Source organism: Mobula birostris, chromosome 29, assembly GCF_030028105.1.
Source record: "Mobula birostris isolate sMobBir1 chromosome 29, sMobBir1.hap1, whole genome shotgun sequence".
Classification (NCBI taxonomy): Eukaryota; Metazoa; Chordata; class Chondrichthyes; order Myliobatiformes; family Myliobatidae; genus Mobula; species Mobula birostris.
This window is the reverse complement of record NC_092398.1, coordinates 19,225,804-19,244,705: the sequence shown is the minus strand read 5'-3', so window position 1 is coordinate 19,244,705 and position 18,902 is coordinate 19,225,804. Positions and strand designations below refer to the sequence as shown.

Sequence of the window (18,902 nt, the reverse complement as noted above, 5' to 3'; positions counted from 1 at the left end):
AAAGTTTAAAGGGAACATGGGGGGGGGGCTTCTTCACACAGAGAGTGGTGGGAGTGTGGAATGAACTGCCAGACGAGGTGGTAAATGCGGGTTCTTTATTAACATTTAAGAATAAATTGGACAGATACATGGATGGGAGGTGTATAGAGGGATATGGTCTGTGTGCAGGTCAGTGGGACTTGGCAGAAAATGGTTCGGCACAGGCAAGAAGGGCCAAAAGGTCTGTTTCTGAGCTGTAGTTTTTCTATGGTTTCTAATAATACATAAGTAAGCAATAAATATGGAGAATGTGAGATCAAGAGTCCTTGAAAGAGAGTCCATAGGTTGAGGGAGCAATTCAGTGTTGGGGTTAGTTTTCCTCTCTGGTTCAAGAGCCTGATTCAACAAAGGGGTAATAACCATCCCTGAACCTGGTGGTGTGGGTCCTGAGGCTCCTGTACCTCCTTCTTAATGGCAACAGTGAGAAAAGAGCAAGCCCGGGTGCTGGAGGACCCTAGTATCATTCTGTCTGTCCGGTCGTCCAATTTAATACAGACCTTTCCTTTGTTCCCTCTACCTTCTCATCTTTCTCTCCCACTTGGAATATGTTTAAATTCCTTTTGTATTAACATGGACGACCGGACAGACAGAATGATACTAGCTGTCACAAACACGAGAAGATCTGCAGAAGTTGGAAACCCAAGCAACGGTCAAGAAATGCTGGGGGATCTCAGTAGGCCAGGCAGCATCTATGGAGGGGAGTGGACAGTTGACATTTCAGGTTGAGGTTCCTCGTCAGGATCCTGATGGGGGGGTCTCAGCCCGGGACGTCGGCTCTTTGCTCCTTTCCGTTGATGCTGCCTGGCCTGCTGAGTTCTTCCAGCATTGTGTGCGTAATACACGATTTTGGAGCGTAATTCTGGAGTCGATGCCTCCAGAAGACACGGTGCATCATTAAAGACCCCTCACACCCTCTCCATGAACTGTTTGTTCTTCTGCCATCAGGCAAACGTTACAGGAGCATCAAAACTAAAACCACAAGGCTACTAAACAGCTTCCTCCCACAGGCAGTCAGACTGCTAAATAGCTGCTCTACCTGACTCTGCTTTGGACACTTTTAACTTGCACTGGACACTTATAACTTGATTTTAACTGACATGTGGCTGTTGTGTTTTACTATTTATTGTTATGTTTATTATTTAGTGTTGCATTTGTTATGTTATGATTGCACTGCTCCTGGGAAACGCTGTCTCTTTCTGCCCTGCAGAGCTGATGTACGGTTAGAATGACAATAAAGTTTTTTGAATCTTTGAATCTAATAGTGATGGAGTTAGGAAAGGTCAGCAAATAACTGAAGTGGGGAAACAGGATATTTGCAAAATTGGAATTTACCAGAAGTAAAATCATGAACGCTGTGGATATGAGTCGCAAACGAGTGCCTGATTAAGTGGTCTTTTGAGAGACTCTTGGATAGGTACATGGAGCTTAGAAAAATGGATAACCCTAGGTAATTTCTAAAGTAAGTACATGTTCGGCACAGCATTGTGGGCCAAAGGGCCTGTACTGTGCTGTAGGTTTTCTATGTTTCTATGTTCTTTCAGGCTTCTTTGTTTTGCGGCTGCCTGTAAGGAGACGAATCTCAAGGTTGGATAACGTTTACATGCTTTGATAATAAATGTATTTTGGACTTTGAAAAGACTATGCACAGTCACGCTATCTACATCCCACATGATCATATGCTCCTCTGTACGATCATGTTTCTATATTCCAAGAGCGTTGTGTGGTAATAATAATGTATTTATAGAACACTTTGCAGACAGATGATGTAGTTCAAAGTGTTTTTTTTCTACACCTTCTGCTTGTTCTTTTTGTCCCGATTGTGTTTCGGGGGCCTGTCAGAGCCTGTTGCATGCAGGTTCGAGTTTGATCGAGTGATCTGGCACTCTGCCATCCCCGCAGAGGACTGCGAGCATGGTCTGCGTCATGCAGAAGACCGGAGACAGGGTGCGGGGCCGTGATCAACTTCGCTTCGAAGCGCCGAGGAAGATCGAAGCATGGCTGCGAACGCGGAGGAGGTCAGCGGTCACTCGCCGCAGAGCCCACGAGCCAACGGCGGTTGGCAGCATGCAGAAGACCGCAAGTAGCTGGCATGGCATTTGCTCTTTGCAGAAGGACTCAGTATGAGCGGCTACTCTCCTCGGCTCTAGCAGGAGGATGTTTTTGAAATTCTGAGATTTATGTGATTATTGGACTGTAGTTTATGTTGCTCTCCTTCAGTTTTCTGTGTTTTCTTTCCTGCTGCCAATTGGCGGGTTGGGGTTCCAGGTGATGTGTTTATTTTTGTGCAAGGACGGGATTGTGGATTTGGGGTCCGATGTTCTTGTTGGCTTTACTGTGTGGGTGATCAGTTGTTATTTGTGTGTGGGAGAGGGAGTAAGGAGTTTGATGTTGTTGTTGTAATTTTCTTTTTTGCAATGGACAGATTGGGGGTTTGGGGTTTGGAGTTTTAAATGTTCTGGCTGCCGTCTTCCGGGTGGGTGATGTTGATTTTTGTGCAAGGGAGGGATTGGAGAGGTGGGGGGGGGGGTTGCTGGGGTTTGCACGTCTGTTCCTTTTTCTCTTTTGTGCAGAGATGTCTTTTCTTTCAACAACTTCCATGTCTTTTCCTGTATTTCATGACTATCTGGAGAAGATGAATATCAGAGTTGTATCCCGCAAACATACTTTGACGATAAAATGAACCTTTAAGCATTTACAATGGGTTAAAGTGCAGACATGAATACAAAAGAAATGATAATAAACATGAAAATAAAAGATGAAAAGATGTTAAACACAAAGGTGTTTGGGTGTGTTGGTCCCTCTCTCTTCCTCACGCTACTCCCAGAGGAAGGTCCCTGCAGTCAAAAGATCCCTCTCTCTCCCTCGTACCTGATGCTGCCAGAGGATTATGCTGGAGTCCTGGGTCTTTGGCAAGGTTTAATCAATGTGGTAGTACACGTTATGTTGTGTTTCTAGTCGTTCCAATTTTTTGTTGTTATTTTCAGGCAATTTTGATCAGGGCAGCCTGTAAATAATGAACGACACAGCGCTAGATTGAACTGAAGTTGAGCTGAACTGAGTATGGACTCCTTCAATTTTCTGTTTTATATTCTATGCTTTTACTTTTTCTTTTTTTGCTGTTTGTGCAACTTGCACAGGGGTTGTTTTTTCTTTGAATGGGTTTCACAGAGTTCTTTGTTTTGTAGCTGTCTGTGGGTAGACCAACCTGAGGGTTGTATACTGCCTACTTACTTCCATAATAAATGTAGTTTGAATCTTTGAAAAGCAAGCTTTAGTAAATAGGTGTTCAGCTGGCAATTAAAAGTGTCAAAGAGTGTCCATCCGTTATAATTTTAGGAATTCCACAGTTTAAAAGTATAGTTCAAAAACTCTGACCTGCCAATTATCTCTAGGGAAATTGTTCCCTGGTATGGGAACTGTAATCACAGGATTCTGCGGAGAGTGGTGTGGACAGCCCAGTGCATCTGTAGTTGTGAACTTCCCATGATTATGGACATTTACAAAGACAGGTGTGAAAAAAGGGCCTGAAGGATTATTGGGGACTCGAGTCACCCCAGCCACAATCTATTTCAGCTGCTACCATCTGAGAAACGGTACCGTACCATAAAAGTCAGGACCAACAGGCTCTGGGACAGCTTCTTCCACTAGGCCGTCAGACTGATTAACTCACGCTGATTTGAGTGTACTTCTATGTGACATTAACTGTTCTATTTATTAAAAATTATTATAAATTACAATGATTGTTCATTGCATATTTAGACAGAGCCGTAACATAAAGATTTTGACTCCTCATGTATGTGAAGAATATAAGTAAGAAAGTCAATTTGATTGAATTCAATTCAATTTAAGAGACCAGCTGAAGAGGAACTGAGAGCTCAAGCAGGGCTATAAAATAAAAACAATTCTGTGATGTACTCCCTGGGGGGATCATGTGCATTGACTAACTCCAACCAGACAACTGCAGAGTGCTTCATGACACTGTTGACCTGTGCTTGTAGCTGGGAGAGTGGGATGTGTGTAGTGTGGTGGATGTTGTGTTCATGGACTGTAATACCACATAAGATGTGGGAGCAGAATTAGCCTATTTGGTCCATGAGTCTGCTCTGCATTTCAATTATGACTTCTTTATTTCCCCCTGAACCCCATTCTCTTGTGTCCTCCTTGTAATCTTTGACCCCTTTACTAAGTGCAAAGTTCAAAGTACACTTATCGTCAAAGTACGTATATACTTTATACTTTATTGTCGCCAAACAATTGATACTAGAACGTACAATCATCGCAGCGATATTTGATTCTGCACTTTCCGCTCCCTGGATTACAAATATTAAATATTAAAAATAGTAAAAATTAGTAAATATTAAAAAATTAAATTATAAATCACAAATAGAAAATAGGAAAATGGAAAGTAAGGTAGTGCAAAAAAACCGAGAGGCAGGTCCGGATATTTGGAGGGTACGGCCCAGATCCGGGTCAGGATCCGTTCAGCAGTCTTATCACAGTTGGAAAGAAGCTGTTCCCAAATCTGGCCGTATGAGTCTTCAAGCTCCTGAGCCTTCTCCCGGAGGGAAGAGGGACGAAAAGTGTGTTGGCTAGGTGGGTCATGTCCTTGATTATCCTGGCAGGACTGCTCCAACAGGGTGCGGTGTAAAGTGTATATATTGTACAACCTTGAGATTTGTCTTCTTACAGGCAGCCACAGAACTATAAGATATAGGAGCAGAAGTAGGCCATTCGACCCATCGATTCTGCTCCGCCATTCAATCATGGGCTGATCCAATTCTTCCAGTCATCCCCACTCCCCTGCCTTCTCTCTATACCCTTTGATGCCCTGGCTAATCAAGAACTAAACAAAGAAACCCAACAGCCATGTCAATGAGACTTTTAGATAGGCACAGGGATGAAAAGAATATGGAGGGATATGGACATTGTGCAGGGAGGAGGGATTAGTGTTTGGGTGTTTTAAAATTTGTTTTATAGCCGGTTCGGCACAACATTGTGGGCCAAAGGGCCTGTTCCTGTGCTGGACTGTTCTATGTCCATGTCTAACCCATTAAAAAAAGATTGTCAAACAGTAATGCGCAGAGAGAGAAAAAATCATCTAATAAAAGCAAGCAAATAGCATTCAGAACTGAAGTCCACAAAAGAGAGTCTGTCCACAGACCCCGAGTTCAGCGCAGAGCTAAGTAAACGTCACAGAGCAGTGAGCTGAAGCATCCCAGCCCTTGCTTTGGGCCCCGACATCCTGACTTTTTCAATCCAGCCTGGGGCTTAAATCATCAGCCAAACATCGGGTTCACTCACTCCGATCCACTGTGGGGCTGGACCCAGCCTCCTCAATTAAGCCTGTACCTGACCTTTCCAGTTCAGCCTGGTGCCTAAATTGTCGTCCTAACATTGGGTGGGTTCTGTCTTATCGACACACCCTGGGGTTTCTATTTGGCCTGTGCCCGACCTTTCCAGTTAGGCCCGATGCCTAAATTGCCTTACCACTGAGTGGGTTCTGTTTTATCTACACACTCTGGGGCCTAGATCCTGCTGTCTTGATTTGACCTGTGGCCCACCTTTCCAACTCAGCCTGGCGCATAAATCAATCGAACCTCAGGAGCCTCCTTGCTGATACCTGGGCATGCTGGGGTAGAGGGAAATGAAATTGTGGATGGCATTGCAAAGTCCTCCTTACAGAGCAGGCAAGTAGAAATTAGAGTTCCCCCAGGCAGAGCAGAATTGAGAGGTAGGATTAAAAAAGGTATAGCGAAGAAGTGGTAGGAGGATTGGAAAAATGAATTAAGGGGCAGGCATTATTTTTCTAGTCACCCACTAGTTAAAAAGGTCTCAGACTGTTACCTTTTAAGTCGTAGAGATATGGTGAAATTTACAAGACTTAGGTTGGGGCATTGTGGGCTAAACTATTATTTAAAGATAATAGGAAAACATCCTACTGGATTATGTGACTCTGGTAGTCCAGAGACAGTCCAGCATGTTTTGCTGAGCTGTAATCCATACAAATTTGAACGAAGCATGCTGTTCAAGATGCTATCTGGCTTAAATTTATTTTGGTTTTCTATTAAATCTTTGTTTGGCCATCAAGAGAATCAACATCTGATTGAAGAGTCTATCATTCAGTTTATACGTGAGACTAGGTTGTACTCGAGAATTTGAGTTCCTTGAAGTTCCATAATTAATTATACGTCCTGCGGAGGGCCGTAATACGCCTAGATGCGTCTAAACAGCCGGAAATGGAGGAAGAGTAAGAAGAAGCTTCCTTGCTCCCGGCTGCCTTGTCTTTGCTGCTGCTGCATCAAATCCAAAGAGAAGTTAAAGGCTATTGTTTGCGGTGACTAACAAAGTACTTAGTTATTACATATGAACTTCCACTTTAAATATACCTAATGAATTGGCCTTCATCACCATCTGGGGCAATGTATTCCACAGATTCACCACGCTCTGGCTAAAGAAATTTCTCCTGATCTCTGTTCTGAAGGGATGTGCTATTCTGAGGCAGTGCCCTCTGGTCCTGGACTCTATTGGAAATTTCCTCTCCACGTCCACTCCAGGAAGGCCTTTCAACATTCGATAGTTTGCAATGAGACCCCCCCCCCCATTATTCTAAACCCCAGCGAGTATAGGCCCAGAGCCATTGTCTTCTTTTGCACATTGGTTGTTTGCCACTCTTCGCTATTTGTACTGTTTCACAAATTATTTTGCATTTCTCTATTTCCCTGTAAATGCCCGCAAGGAAATGAGTCTCAAAGTGGTGACATATACATACTTCGATAAGAAATTTACTTTTAACCTGAAAATGCTAAAGTTCAGAAAGTTCAAAGTAAATTTATTATCAAACCGACATAAATGTCACCAAATACACCCCAAGATTAGACCGGAGTTTGCCCCCTCAAATTAATCCAGTAAGTTAGCAACAACTTCAACCTCCGCAACTGTAAGCCTAATTGTCCTATTTCAACCAGTAAAGCTGAAACAGAGACAACCTTACTGCACCACAACACAGTCTTAAAACCTGTGTTTGTATCACATCCAAACATTTTAAATTTCAAGATGAAGCTGATCCATAAGCCACACACCCATAATCAAGTACAGATCTAATTAAACAAATATAATGGTCAACAGAGATTTTCGTGTAGCATGCCAGGAATACCCACATAGACATCTAAGGATAGTTAATGCCCCTTTACATTTGTCAGTTATCTTCCTGATATGGTGCTTCCATGTCAGCTTATTATTCAGCCACAGTATGGTGTACTCTGTTCAGTTTTAGTCAGCTCACTATAGGAAGGATGTGGATACTATAGAGAGGGTGCAGAGGAGACTTACAAGGATGTTGCCTGGATTGGAGGGCGTACCTTATGAGAATAGGTTGCGTGTACTTGGCCTTTTCTCCTTGGAGCGACAGAGGATGAGAGGTGACCTGATAGAGGTGTATAAGATGATGAGGGGCTTTGATCGTGTGGATAACCAGAGGCTTTTTCCCAGGGCTGAAATGACTAACATGAGGAGGCATAGCTTTAATCTGCTTGGAAATAGGTACCGAGGGGATGTTAGGGGTAAGTTTTTCAAACGGAGAGTGGTGGGTGCGTGGAATGCACTACCAGTGGAAGTGGATACAACAGGGTGGTTTAAGAGCCTCTTAGAAAAATAGAGGGCGATGCGCTAGGGAAATTCTAGGCAATCTCTGAAGTAGGTTACATAGTCAGCACAACATATTAGGCTGAATCTAAGATTCATCTTCCTGTGGGCATATTCAACAAATCCATAGAATAGTAAATATAACAGGATCAATGAAAGATCAACCAGAGTGAAGAAGACAACAAACTGTCCAAATGCAAATACAAATAAATAGCAATAATTTACGAGAACATGAGATAATGAGATAGGGTCCTTGAAAGTGGGATAATTGGTTGTGAGAACATTTCAATGGTGGGGCAAGTGATGGTTGAGGGGTAGAAACTATTCTTGAACTTGCTGGTGAAAGGCCGCTCATACGTTAACCCTTTCATTCCCGGGATCATTCCCTCGTGATCTTTCTCTGGCCCCTCTCCACTGTCAGTCCATCCTTCAGCAGATATGGGACCAAAATTGTTCACAGTACTTCAAAAGTGATATGACAAACGCCCTGTAAACCCTCAGCATTACATCCTTGCTTGTATATTCTACACCTCGAGTAGCTTGCAGAGTGCAATGTATGAAGCGTGGCAGATGTTGTCTCCATTACACACTCCTTATTTGGGCCTTGTATATAATGAAGTGCCAAGTACATCGTGTAGCGAGTTTTGTCTGCGTGTGCTAACTCCACCTAGGCCTGCCACGCTATCTAATTTACTTTCCTATCTATAATAGTCTTCTCCGTTTTTTTTGTGCTCACACCCCATTGGTTTAAGGTGTCCGAAATCACCACATGAATGGTGGGCCGGGGCTGTCAATCACGATAGTCCAGCCCAGCCACCAGCTGTTGCAGAGTGGGCAGCTACTTCCAGCCGAGAGACTGGCAGCGTGGGCTTGAGGGTTGGGAAAGCACTTTTCTATTGGGCCTAGGGACTGTCAGTCAAATTGATTGCCTCCAACTGATGTACAGGCGCCCCCAGCAATTGGACTCTCTGGATCACGTGAGCGCTAGGGGGGCGGACACTGACTCGCCAATCGACCAGGTGGCCAGTCCATCAACGAAAGCCAGGTTGTGATTGGTTGGGGTGGGCGGTGCGTCCAACCGGAGGACTCAAGATGCCGTTCAACTGGCGGGTGCTGGAAAACGTGCCGTTGCTGTTCTATATTCTGGCCGCTAAGACGTTGCTGTTGTGTCTGGCGTTCGCAGCTGTGAAGCACTATCAGTCCAAGCGGCTGGAGGCGAAGCTGCAGCGCCAGCGGGAGGAAGCCTTGCGGCTGAAAGCGGAGGGCAAGAAAGCGCAGTAGAGGCGGTGAGCCGGGGTGCAATTGAGGCGCGGGGCGGTATACGTGATCGGCCAATGGAATGGGAAAGGCGCTGATTGACCGACGCCTTGGCCAATCGGAATTCAGAACGCCGCGACTGAGCCGTGCCCGGTCTAATCACTGAATGGGATTGGGGCGGGATTGGCGAGCCTGTAAATTCGCGGACGGCTATAGGTTGGGAGGGACTCGAAGGGCGGACAAGCGGGCCAATAATGTCGCAAGGATGGGCTGGGGGAGGAGTTGGGTGGGATGAGGACAGTAGGGTGAGGGGAGAGAGAGGGAGAGATATAGATAGATATTTGCATGAACAGTATGCAAGTTTTTCACTATCTCGGTACATGTTCATGGAAAACAGTCTAGTACAGCACAGGAAGTGGCCCTTAGGACCCACATCATGTACTGATCTAATTAGATAAGTATTAAAATACTCATTTAACTAATCGCTTTTGCCTACAGAATGCCTACGCCCCTCCATTGTCTCATTCAATCATTTGTTTATCTAAGAGCCTCTTAAACTCTTCCATTGCATTTCCCTCCATCATCACGCCAGGCACCCACCACTCTGTAAGAAAGAAACGCTACCCTCAGTTATCTCTTTTGAACTTTCCCCTTTCACCTTAAATGCATGTACTCCGGTATTAGAAAAGTCAACCGTCAGGAAAAGATACTTACTGGTTGTCTGCTACATGTATGCCCCTCATAATCTTATAAACTTCTATCGGCATCCACCGCTCCTGAGAAAACAACCAACGTTTGTCCACCCTCTAGTTGTAGCACATGCCCTCTAATCCAGGCAGCATCCTGGCCAACCTCTGTAAAGCCACCACACCTATCCTGTAACTGAATGTATTACCTCAGATATGTCATCTGACTAGACCTTAATAAGATTGTCAAATAATGGAAGACGTGGATGGAGTGAACATGAGACTGCTGTTAGAACCTAAACTCTCCCCGTTGGTAGAAGTGTCTAGGATCCAAGAGCATAGACTCAGAATAAAAAGGATTTCCTTTTATAGAACTGAGATGAGGAGGGATTTTTTTTCAGCCAGAGGTTGGTGTACCTCTAGAATTTGAGGCCCAATCAGGTGGATTTGGTAGATTCTAGATAGTTAAGGGGGTTAAGGTTATGAGGAGTAGGTGGAAATATAGACCATAAGACATAGCCATTCAGTCCATCATGGCTGATTTATTTTCCCTCTCAACTGAATTCTCCTGCCTTCTTGTCGTAATCTAGGATGCTGACTTATCAAGAACCTATCAACCCCCCGCTTTAAATGTACTCATTGACTTGGCCTCCACAGCTGTCTGTGGCAATGAATTCCACAAATTCACCACTCTCTGGCTAAAGAAATTCTTCCTCATCTCTGTTCTAAATAGACATCCCTCTATTCTGAGGCAGTAGCCTCTGGTGCTCGACTCAAACACTATAGGAAACATCCTCTCCACATCGACTCCATCTAGGTCTTCCAACATTGGATAGGTTTCGGTTAGACCCCTCCCATTCTATTAAACTCCAGTGAGTATCGTTCCAGAGCCATCAAATTCTCTTCATGTGTTGACTCATATGTATCATTCCTGTGAGCCTCCTCTGGACCCTCTCCAATACCAGCACATCTCTTCTTAGATAAGGGGCCCAAAATGCTTGCAGAACTCCTAAGCACGGTCTGACCAATGCCTTATAAAGCCTCAGCTTTACATCCTTGGTCTTGTATTCTAGTTCTCTCAAAATTAATGCTCACATTGCATTTGCTGCCTTTATCACTGACTCAATCTGCAAGTTAACCTTCAGGGAATCCTGCACAAGGACTCCCAAGTCGCTTTGCACCTCCGATTTTTGCATTATCCCTCCGTTTAGAAAATAGTCCATGCCTTTATTCCTTCTGCCATATAACTGCTGACACCGGGTTCCGTCTGCAACTTTGCCCATTCTCCTAATCTGTCTAAGTCCTGCTGCCTCAACATGACCTGCCCCTTCAGGAAACCATGCTGACTTTGACATACGTTATCATGTGCCTCCAAGTACCCAGAATCCACATTCTTAACGTCTTCGCAACCACTGAGGTCAGACTAACAGGGCTATAATTTACTTTCTTCTGCCCCCCCCCCAACCCCTCTCCCGAACAGTAGAGTGACATTTGCAATTTTCCACTCCTCTGGAACCATGTCAGAATCTTTTGATTCTTGAAAGATGATTCCTAACACCTCCACAATCTCTTTAGCTGCCTCTTTCAGAACCCTGGGCTGTATTCCCTTTGGTCCAGGTGACTTAGCCAACTTTAGACTTTTCAGCTTCCCGAGCACCTTCTCCTTAGTACAAGCAGCTACACTCATTTCTGCCCTGATACTCTTGAATTTCTGGCCGTCTGCTAGTGTCTTCTACAGTGACGAACGATGCAAAAGAATTATTAACTTTCTCTGTCATTTCTTTCCTCCCTGTTACTACTTCTCCAGTGTCATTTTTGGCTAGCCTACCTTCATATTTCCCGGGCTGGACGTCCTGCTCGCTTAAGGAAGGTGAAGTGTCTCCCTCAGTCTCTCCTTTCCAGCCGTAGTGATCGCCCCAGGACCACTGTTTGGCGTGCCATGCAGGAGGTCACTCGCCTTTGACCTCTCCTACACGACTGTGCCCATAGCAATGCCTTCAAGGGCTGTCCCTGTTCTTACTGAGTTCGCTATGTCATGGCGCAACTGAGTGCCCAGCAGTATAACCGGGCGGGCGGGCAGGCTGGGCTCATCAGCCTTGATTGGCAGCCAGCCTGGGAGAAGGACAACTCCAATCCAAACCCGGGCGGATGGGACTTGTTAGCCTGGCCAGGCTGTCTGTCTAGGAGAAGGAAAATTCTGATACTCAACCTACAGCCTTGCTGTCGTGGCAGCTCGCCGTGCCCTTATGGAATGTCCCCCGGCCTAACGAATGGAATCGGTCTGCCCGCACCGATCCTCACTATAAACATATGCAGTGCAGGTGGGAAGAACAACTGTCTGTTAATCCTGAGGACTCTTCATCCCTCCTGATCTTTGCAAATGAAGAACCAGCATTATGACCTTCATATTTCATTTTTTGCTCCTTATGGCTTTTTAGTTGCCTTCTGTTTGTTTTTAAAAGCTTCCCATTCCTTGAACTTCCCACTAATTTTTGCTGTATTATATGCCCTCTCTTTTCACTTTATGCTTTTTTCTGAATTCCCTTATCACTCACAGTTGAGTCATCCTCCCTTTAGGATACCTCATTGGGTGTATCTATTCCGTGCTGTCTGAATTGCCCCCAGAAACTCCAGCCATTGCTGTTCTGCCATCATCCCTGCTAGTGTCCCCTTGCAATCAACTTTGGCCAGCTCCCCTCTCATTCCTCTGTAATTCCATAGAGTTGAGTGGGCAGGGAGAAGAAAGGGAAGAGGGCCGTGAGGGCAGTCTCTGCTCTCTGTGACCAGGAGAGATGAGGGGCGGGGAGGGAAGCAGGGGGTGTTCTGTGTGGACTATCCATGTTCTCTGTGAATAGGAACGGAAAAGGAATGGAGGGAGGGGATGACTGAAGGGCTGTGAAGACACTGAGCTGCCCCTGAAGGTGGTGCATGTGGAGGATGGTTGAGGGTGGGGGAGGTACAAGGGGACAAGTGTTGGTGGGGGGGGATGGATGAGAGGTGGGATTGTCAGAACATGAGTGGGGCTCATGGAGGGAAAGATGTTTGGAGTAGGTGTAGATAATAGTGACTATTTCTGTCCATCTCTCTCTGTCTCCTCCACACTTTTCTCATCTGTCTCCTGTCTGTGTCATCCTCACCACCCTCTGTAGAACTCGTTCAGCAGGCTGATGCTGCTGATCCACGTGCGGGAGGGCCGTGCCCTGGTGTGGGACGCAGAGGGGGCCTCCCGCCTGCCTCGGCCCCCGGCCCTGTGGGGCCGGCCGGTGGGCTCGCTGGCCCGGCAGCCCCGGCAGAACACCCAGCTGGGCCTCCCCCTCAGCTTGCTGCCCGAGGAGGCTCGGCTGCTGGCCGAAGAGGGGCTGGCGCTGCTGGTGCGGGCGCCGGGGGTGGAGCAGGCGGGTGTCCGAGGAGGGGGGGAGAAAGAGGAGGAGGAGGAGAAGCTGCGACGCTCCCACACCGAGCAGCGGCGCCTGGCTCTGTGCCAGAGGAGGAAGGAACTGGAGGCCCTTGACCAGCACATTCGGAAGGGGCGGCAGCTGAAGAACAGGAGACGGCCACAGGGAGGTGAGGGGAACAATGGGAGGAGGATTGTGGTGGGGGGAGAATCAGTATCAGGTTTAATGTCACAGGCATATGTCGTGAAATTTGTCGTTTTCTGGTAAGTGCAGTTCATAATACTAATAACTAAATTCGATTGACTATTATAAAAGAAAATTAAATATGTAATGCAAAAAGAGGAAAAAAACACACTGAAGTAGTGAGGGAGGGGAGAGAGAGGGGATTTTTCAGATGCTGGATGTTGAGGAGAAGAAGGAGTTTTGGGGAGAGTCAGGTGGGTCTCGGAGGAGAGGAAGCTTCCTGAGGAGAGGGTTGAGGATCGGGGGTTTCCCGGCAAGAGGGTCGAGGAGGAGGGGGAGTTTCAAGGGGAGGGTTGAGAAGGAGAGGGAGTCTCGGTGGGAGAGAGGTTGAGGACGGGATCAGGTGAGAGGACGTGAGGAGAAGGGGAGGATGAAAGGACCGTGTGGGGGGAAGAGGGGATGCTGAAGGACGTGGGTGAGGAATGGGGAATGACAAGGAGTTGCGTGGGGGCCAAGGGAGGTGAGGAAACGGAGGGGGATTTTGTAGAGGGAGAGGGCAGGCTGTGTGTGATGGGAGAACGGCGGGGGGGGGAGTGCATTTGAGCAGTCAACGTGTGACTGGAGACAGGCGAAAGGGAATCGTGAATGGGTTGGAGGAGTACAGTGAGTGCTGGGGAGTGTCTGATGTATGTGTGAGGGGTTACCACAGGCACTCGCCCCCACTGTTCCGTGTTCTCAGATGTACAGAATCCATTCCATGTGGAGAGAGGGGATATCACATGGGGATATGCCCCTATAACCAACCCTCTCCTGTGTCTCCATGCACGTCCCCCTCGCTTCTGTCTCCACACCATCTGGGACATGCCCTTATAACCAACAATTCCAATTTTTTTTTAAAACAGCTTCCAAATTTCCCGACCATTGCTCTGAGCGGGAAATTTTACATAGCATGAAAACTGTGTGGCACGAGGCACTTTAAATTAACACTATATTTTTAAAAATTCCATCTACCCGTAAGCATTCAGTTACTTAGCTTAGAGAGAACAGTGGCTCTGCCCCATGTGCCACATCTCCCCCATCTCACACAACCCCCCTCCCTCTCCCTCTACAAAATCCCCTCTATCTCCCCAACTCCCTCTGACCTCACACAACCCTGTGACTCATTCCCCCTTCTTCCCCCCTCAACCACCCATGCATGCCCCTCCCTGCCTGTTATGTCCTCAGATGTGCCATACCACCTCACGGAGGGAGGAGGAATTGCAATTGGTTTACTGTTGTCACGGGCACTGAGGTACGGTGAAAAATTTGTCTCACCTAGTGTTCATACAGGTGAGATTATTGCACAGTGCATTGAGGTAGAACTAGGTAAAACAATAACAGATTTAGGAATAAAGTGTTGAGAGTTACAGAGAAAGTGCAGTCCAGGTGGATAAAAAGGTGCAAGATTATAATGCGGAGGACAAGAATCCATCTCTGCACTCGGAGACAATTTACAGTGGGGTAGAAACTGTCCCTGAACTTGAGGGTATGTGTTGTATAATGGGACAGCGTTAGTCCAGAATTGAATGCCAGACCAGCCATCGGTTGTGACAAGGCTGACGTGCTATGGGAGGCAGCCCTGCTGCCAATAGCACACCTCTCCCCAGTGAGCCTGAAACATTATGTGCATGTTTTGAAGAGAGGTACTGGCCCACCCCGGCTGCCTGCAGTGCACCGCGATCCAGTCACCTCTGCGGGCGTATGATGGGTCTTCCGGAGGCTGAACCTGCTGAAGTATCTGGCCCTGGTGGTGTTGACACTGTGACCTGCCTCCATAAACTCTTTTCCTCCCATTCAGATGAACAGGATTTCCCTCCCCTCTCCCCCCACCTAAAATAGTGGGGTCCTGCCCCAAAAATACCAGATTTTCAGGATCTCTGTACAGAGGAGTGAGAGGTCAACACTAAGATCTAACCCCTATACCCCCCATCTTCCCCCTCGTGTGTTTCCAGATGTCTAGAATCACCCCCCTCACCCTTACGGCGGGAGGGGTTAACATTTAAGACTTGCCACTATAATACCATATCATAAGGTTTTTTGTATGGGAGGGGGGTGTTATCACTGAGACCTGCCTTAGTATCGCCCCCTTCCCCTTATGTGTTCTCAGATGGGTGAGGATTGGCTCTAGACATATGGAAGGGAGTGTTTGACATAGACCCGCCCTGCGTGACCAACCGCCTCCCCGTTGTGTTCCCGGATGAGTAGCATTGCTCCACTCTCTCCGGACAGAGGGAGTCAGAGCACAGAAACTGGCCATTTGGCCTAAGCTCATTCATACCAACTAAGACTCCATCAAAACTAGTCCTATTTTGCCTGCGTTTGGTGTGTTCCCTTCCAGACCAGAGGTTCCCAACCTGGGGTACACAGAGCCCTTGGTTAACGGTAAGGATCTATGGCTTAAAAAGATTGGGGAACCCCTGCTGTAAACCTTTCCTACCCATGATGCTGTCCAAGAGTATCTGAATTGTGAACATAACTGCTTCAAACAGCTTCCTCTGGCAGTTCGTTCCAGAGACGGACCACTCTCTGGGCAAAAATGTAGCCCCCTGTGTTCCTACTAAATCTCTGCCATCTCATGACATTTAAAACTTTGACAAACTGCTGGGGATATGTAGTGGAGAGGGTACTCTCTGGCTGCAATGTGTCCTGGTATGGAAACACCAATGCCTTTCAATGAAAAATCTTACAGAACGTTATGGATTCAGCCCAGTACATCACAGGTAAAGCCATTGAGCACATCTACATGAAACGCCTTTGTGGGAAAGCAGCATCCTTCATCAGAGATCCCCACTGCCCAGGCCATGCTCTTTCCTCCCTGCTGCCATCAGATAGAAGGTGCAAGAGAATCTGGGCTTGGGTCCTGAGTCAAGAACAGTTACTTCCCCTCAACCATCAGGCTCTTGAACAAAAGGGGTTAACTTGCTCATCCATTGAGGTGTTCCCATAACCAATAATCTCACTTTCAAGGACTATTATCTTTGCATTTGAAACAAAAGAGATTCTGCTGAAGCTGGAATTAGGTTAAGGCTGAGACATGCCCCCTATAATTAACCCTCTCTCCCTTTTTGCATGTTTGCAGATCTCCAGGAACCCTGTGAGGGGGAGGAGGGGACAGAGAAAGGAGTAAAGGAGGCAGAGGAAGGGGAGCCCCCAGCCACCCCTGGCCCTCTGAAGGAGCTGGCCGAACTGGAGGAGACGTTCAACTTCCCGCTGGAGAGCTGCCTGGTGCAACTGCATACCGCCTGCCCCCACCCGCGTTCCCTGCAACCTCTGGACTGGCGGCTGCCCTCCCCGGACTGGCCTTACCCTGGCCTTGAGTCCCACCAGCTGCGCTACGCTGTCTTCCGGGACCTGCGGGCCCGCGGATACTACCTCACCGCCGGCGGAAAGTTCGGCGGAGACTTCCTCGTCTACCCGGGTGGGTGTGACTGAGGGGTGTGTAGGGGACGGCTGGGGGGTGGGGGGGAGAGGAGATGCAGAGTGTGGGAGGGTATATTTGAGTGGGGGGGGGAGGTGAGGACGGCTGCGAAGGGAGACGGAGACGATGCTGGGGAGGAGTTGCAGGGGGTGGGATGCGGGAAGGCTGGTAAGTCACGGAGTCCACAACTGCTGTTTATTGTTTACACACCTCACCCTCCTGTTAGCATCCTCCCCGTCTCCTCTCCCCTGTAAACCCCCAGACTCCCCATCCTTGTGTTCAAACCTCTACACTCCACATTCTCCTGTTTAAACCCCTCGCATCCCCCATCTCTGTAACCTTGTACACTCTCCTTATACTCATGCCCCCCCCCACTCTTCCTGAGGGCATGCCTCCTTGCCCAGGGCCAATGTCCCAATGCGTGGCAGCCCCTCCATTACAGGACCCTGTCCTATTTTGTCACAGGGCCTCCCTCCAGACATCAGTGTTACCCAGCACCCCAGAACTTTCTCCCTCGTCCCCAACTCTTTCATTCCCTCTGTCTCTGATCCCCTCCATCAAGCTTATGGAATGCTTGCTTTCTCAGTTGAGATATTGACTTCAAAAGTCAAAAGGTAATATTGCAATTTTATAAAACTCTGGTTATGTTCTCCAGTCAGTCAGTGGGTGCCGTCCCGAATCCGCGGTTGGTGGCTATGCACCTCCATCTTCTTCGATCTTGCGACAGCACCGATTACAGCCTCTCCTGCAGCTTGTTCTCGCTGGCTGCCTTGGCACCGCCCGCCGCCCCCGCCGAACTCGAGCCCGAGGCCGTATCGGCCTCCAGCCGCGGCCGCTTCTTCAAGCTCAGCCCTTCCTTAGGCGGAGGCCTTGGGCAGGTTCAGGCACACGGTGCAGCACTCAAATTCATCATATTCGTATCTCTTCTAACCAGGTGCATAGCATACGATTCGTAGATATGTGGTGAGGCTTTAATCTCTTCCACGGAAGATGGCCGTTGGCTCACAAGGAGCTCAACCGCCCTTTGTTAGGTCCTGTTTGTTTTTAGTCCTGGGTGTCCTCACACCCTCCTCACCAGACTCAGTCCAGTGGGGGAGCCGGCCCAAGTTGCCAACCACTCTTTAATTTCAACTCCGCACTCCCACCTCTCCCAGTAACATTACTACACTGCCCCCACCCCTCCCATTGCACTAAATCCCTTAGTGATCTCTCTTCACCTTAAGGAGACTCTCAGACCGTGCTTCCAGCTTCCCCTGCCGGGAGAGAGTTCCGCAGACCGGCTGGGAAACTATTCCCCCAATTCTGACACCTTTTTGAAAACCTTGGTCAGCAGTGACCGATGGGCCAAAGAGTCTGTTTCCTCGCTGTAGAACTCTGTAATCAGTATTTATTTACACACTAACGGATGAGGTTTGGTTGGTACAGTGCTAATGTGAGCGAATGGGACTTTTAGATGGGAGAATAAAAGGGCCAGGTGGGACCAGTCTTGGTGCTGTCTGACTGGGGACAGTGGACCATTCAGGTCAGGGTTTCTGCGTTCCCGAAGCTTGCTCATCTGCCTCCCCTTTACCCCCCCTGTCGCCTGTAGGTGATCCACTGCGGTTTCACGCTCACTATATCGCCCTCTGCGTCCCCTACGGCCAGCAGTTGCCGCTGCAGGAGACTGTCACGGCCGGGCGGCTGGGATCCAATGTCAAGAAGACAGTGCTGCTGTGCTCTGTGGCGGAGGGGGGCCAGGTGGTTTACACTTCGCTGCGCTGGAGTGGGATCCAGTGAGCGCAGTCCGGGAGTTACGAGTGGCTTCTGCTCCGGGAATCACTGTTACCTTTGGACCTGACTTTGCTGAATAAATTATATTTGGATGCACTTTCACTGTGACTGTCTCTTTCCTTGGGGAAAACTGAAACCGTACCATCACACACTTCAAGGGTGAAGCTTCCTGTCGCACATTCCCAAAGCCCAGTGCGGAGCAAAACAAAACCTCCCTCTTCTACACCATCACATTTCCCTGCACTGTTCAGCTCCACGCCTGTCCCAGACAGAACCCACCTCCAGCTGGAGCAGATACACCGAGGGATAGCATCACTCCCCAGCACCTGCACCAGTGGAGACCCAGAGAGAGAATCTCGACAGCAGAGAACCTCTTTCCCCCCAATGGAGAGAGAACTGTGCTGCTGATCCCCGGTCTTGCCTCCGTGAGCGATGGTGGATGTGTAGGCAGGAAGTACAGTTGAGTGAGAGAGA

General features: G+C 48.0%; 1 protein-coding gene across 1 annotated transcript; it reads left to right on the top strand.

Annotated features, from left to right (window-relative positions):
* The first annotated feature begins 8,880 nt into the window (after positions 1-8,880).
* tsen34 (TSEN34 tRNA splicing endonuclease subunit) lies at positions 8,881-18,519 on the top strand. Its single transcript, XM_072246149.1, has 4 exons — positions 8,881-8,966; positions 12,773-13,187; positions 16,320-16,658; positions 18,247-18,519. The coding sequence occupies exons 2-4, from the start codon at positions 12,791-12,793 to the stop codon at positions 18,432-18,434; spliced, it is 924 nt and encodes a 307-aa protein (XP_072102250.1). The 5' UTR covers positions 8,881-8,966; positions 12,773-12,790; the 3' UTR covers positions 18,435-18,519.
* The last annotated feature ends 383 nt before the right edge of the window (positions 18,520-18,902 follow it).

Excerpts from the sequence above, each read along its gene's own strand:
- tsen34 (XM_072246149.1), top strand. The coding sequence starts at position 12,791 with ATGCTGCTGATCCACGTGCGGGAGGGCCGTGCCCTGGTGTGGGACGCA. Across the intron at positions 13,188-16,319 it reads CAGGAGACGGCCACAGGGAG|ATCTCCAGGAACCCTGTGAG; the intron begins GTGAGGGGAACA and ends GCATGTTTGCAG. Across the intron at positions 16,659-18,246 it reads AGACTTCCTCGTCTACCCGG|GTGATCCACTGCGGTTTCAC; the intron begins GTGGGTGTGACT and ends TGTCGCCTGTAG.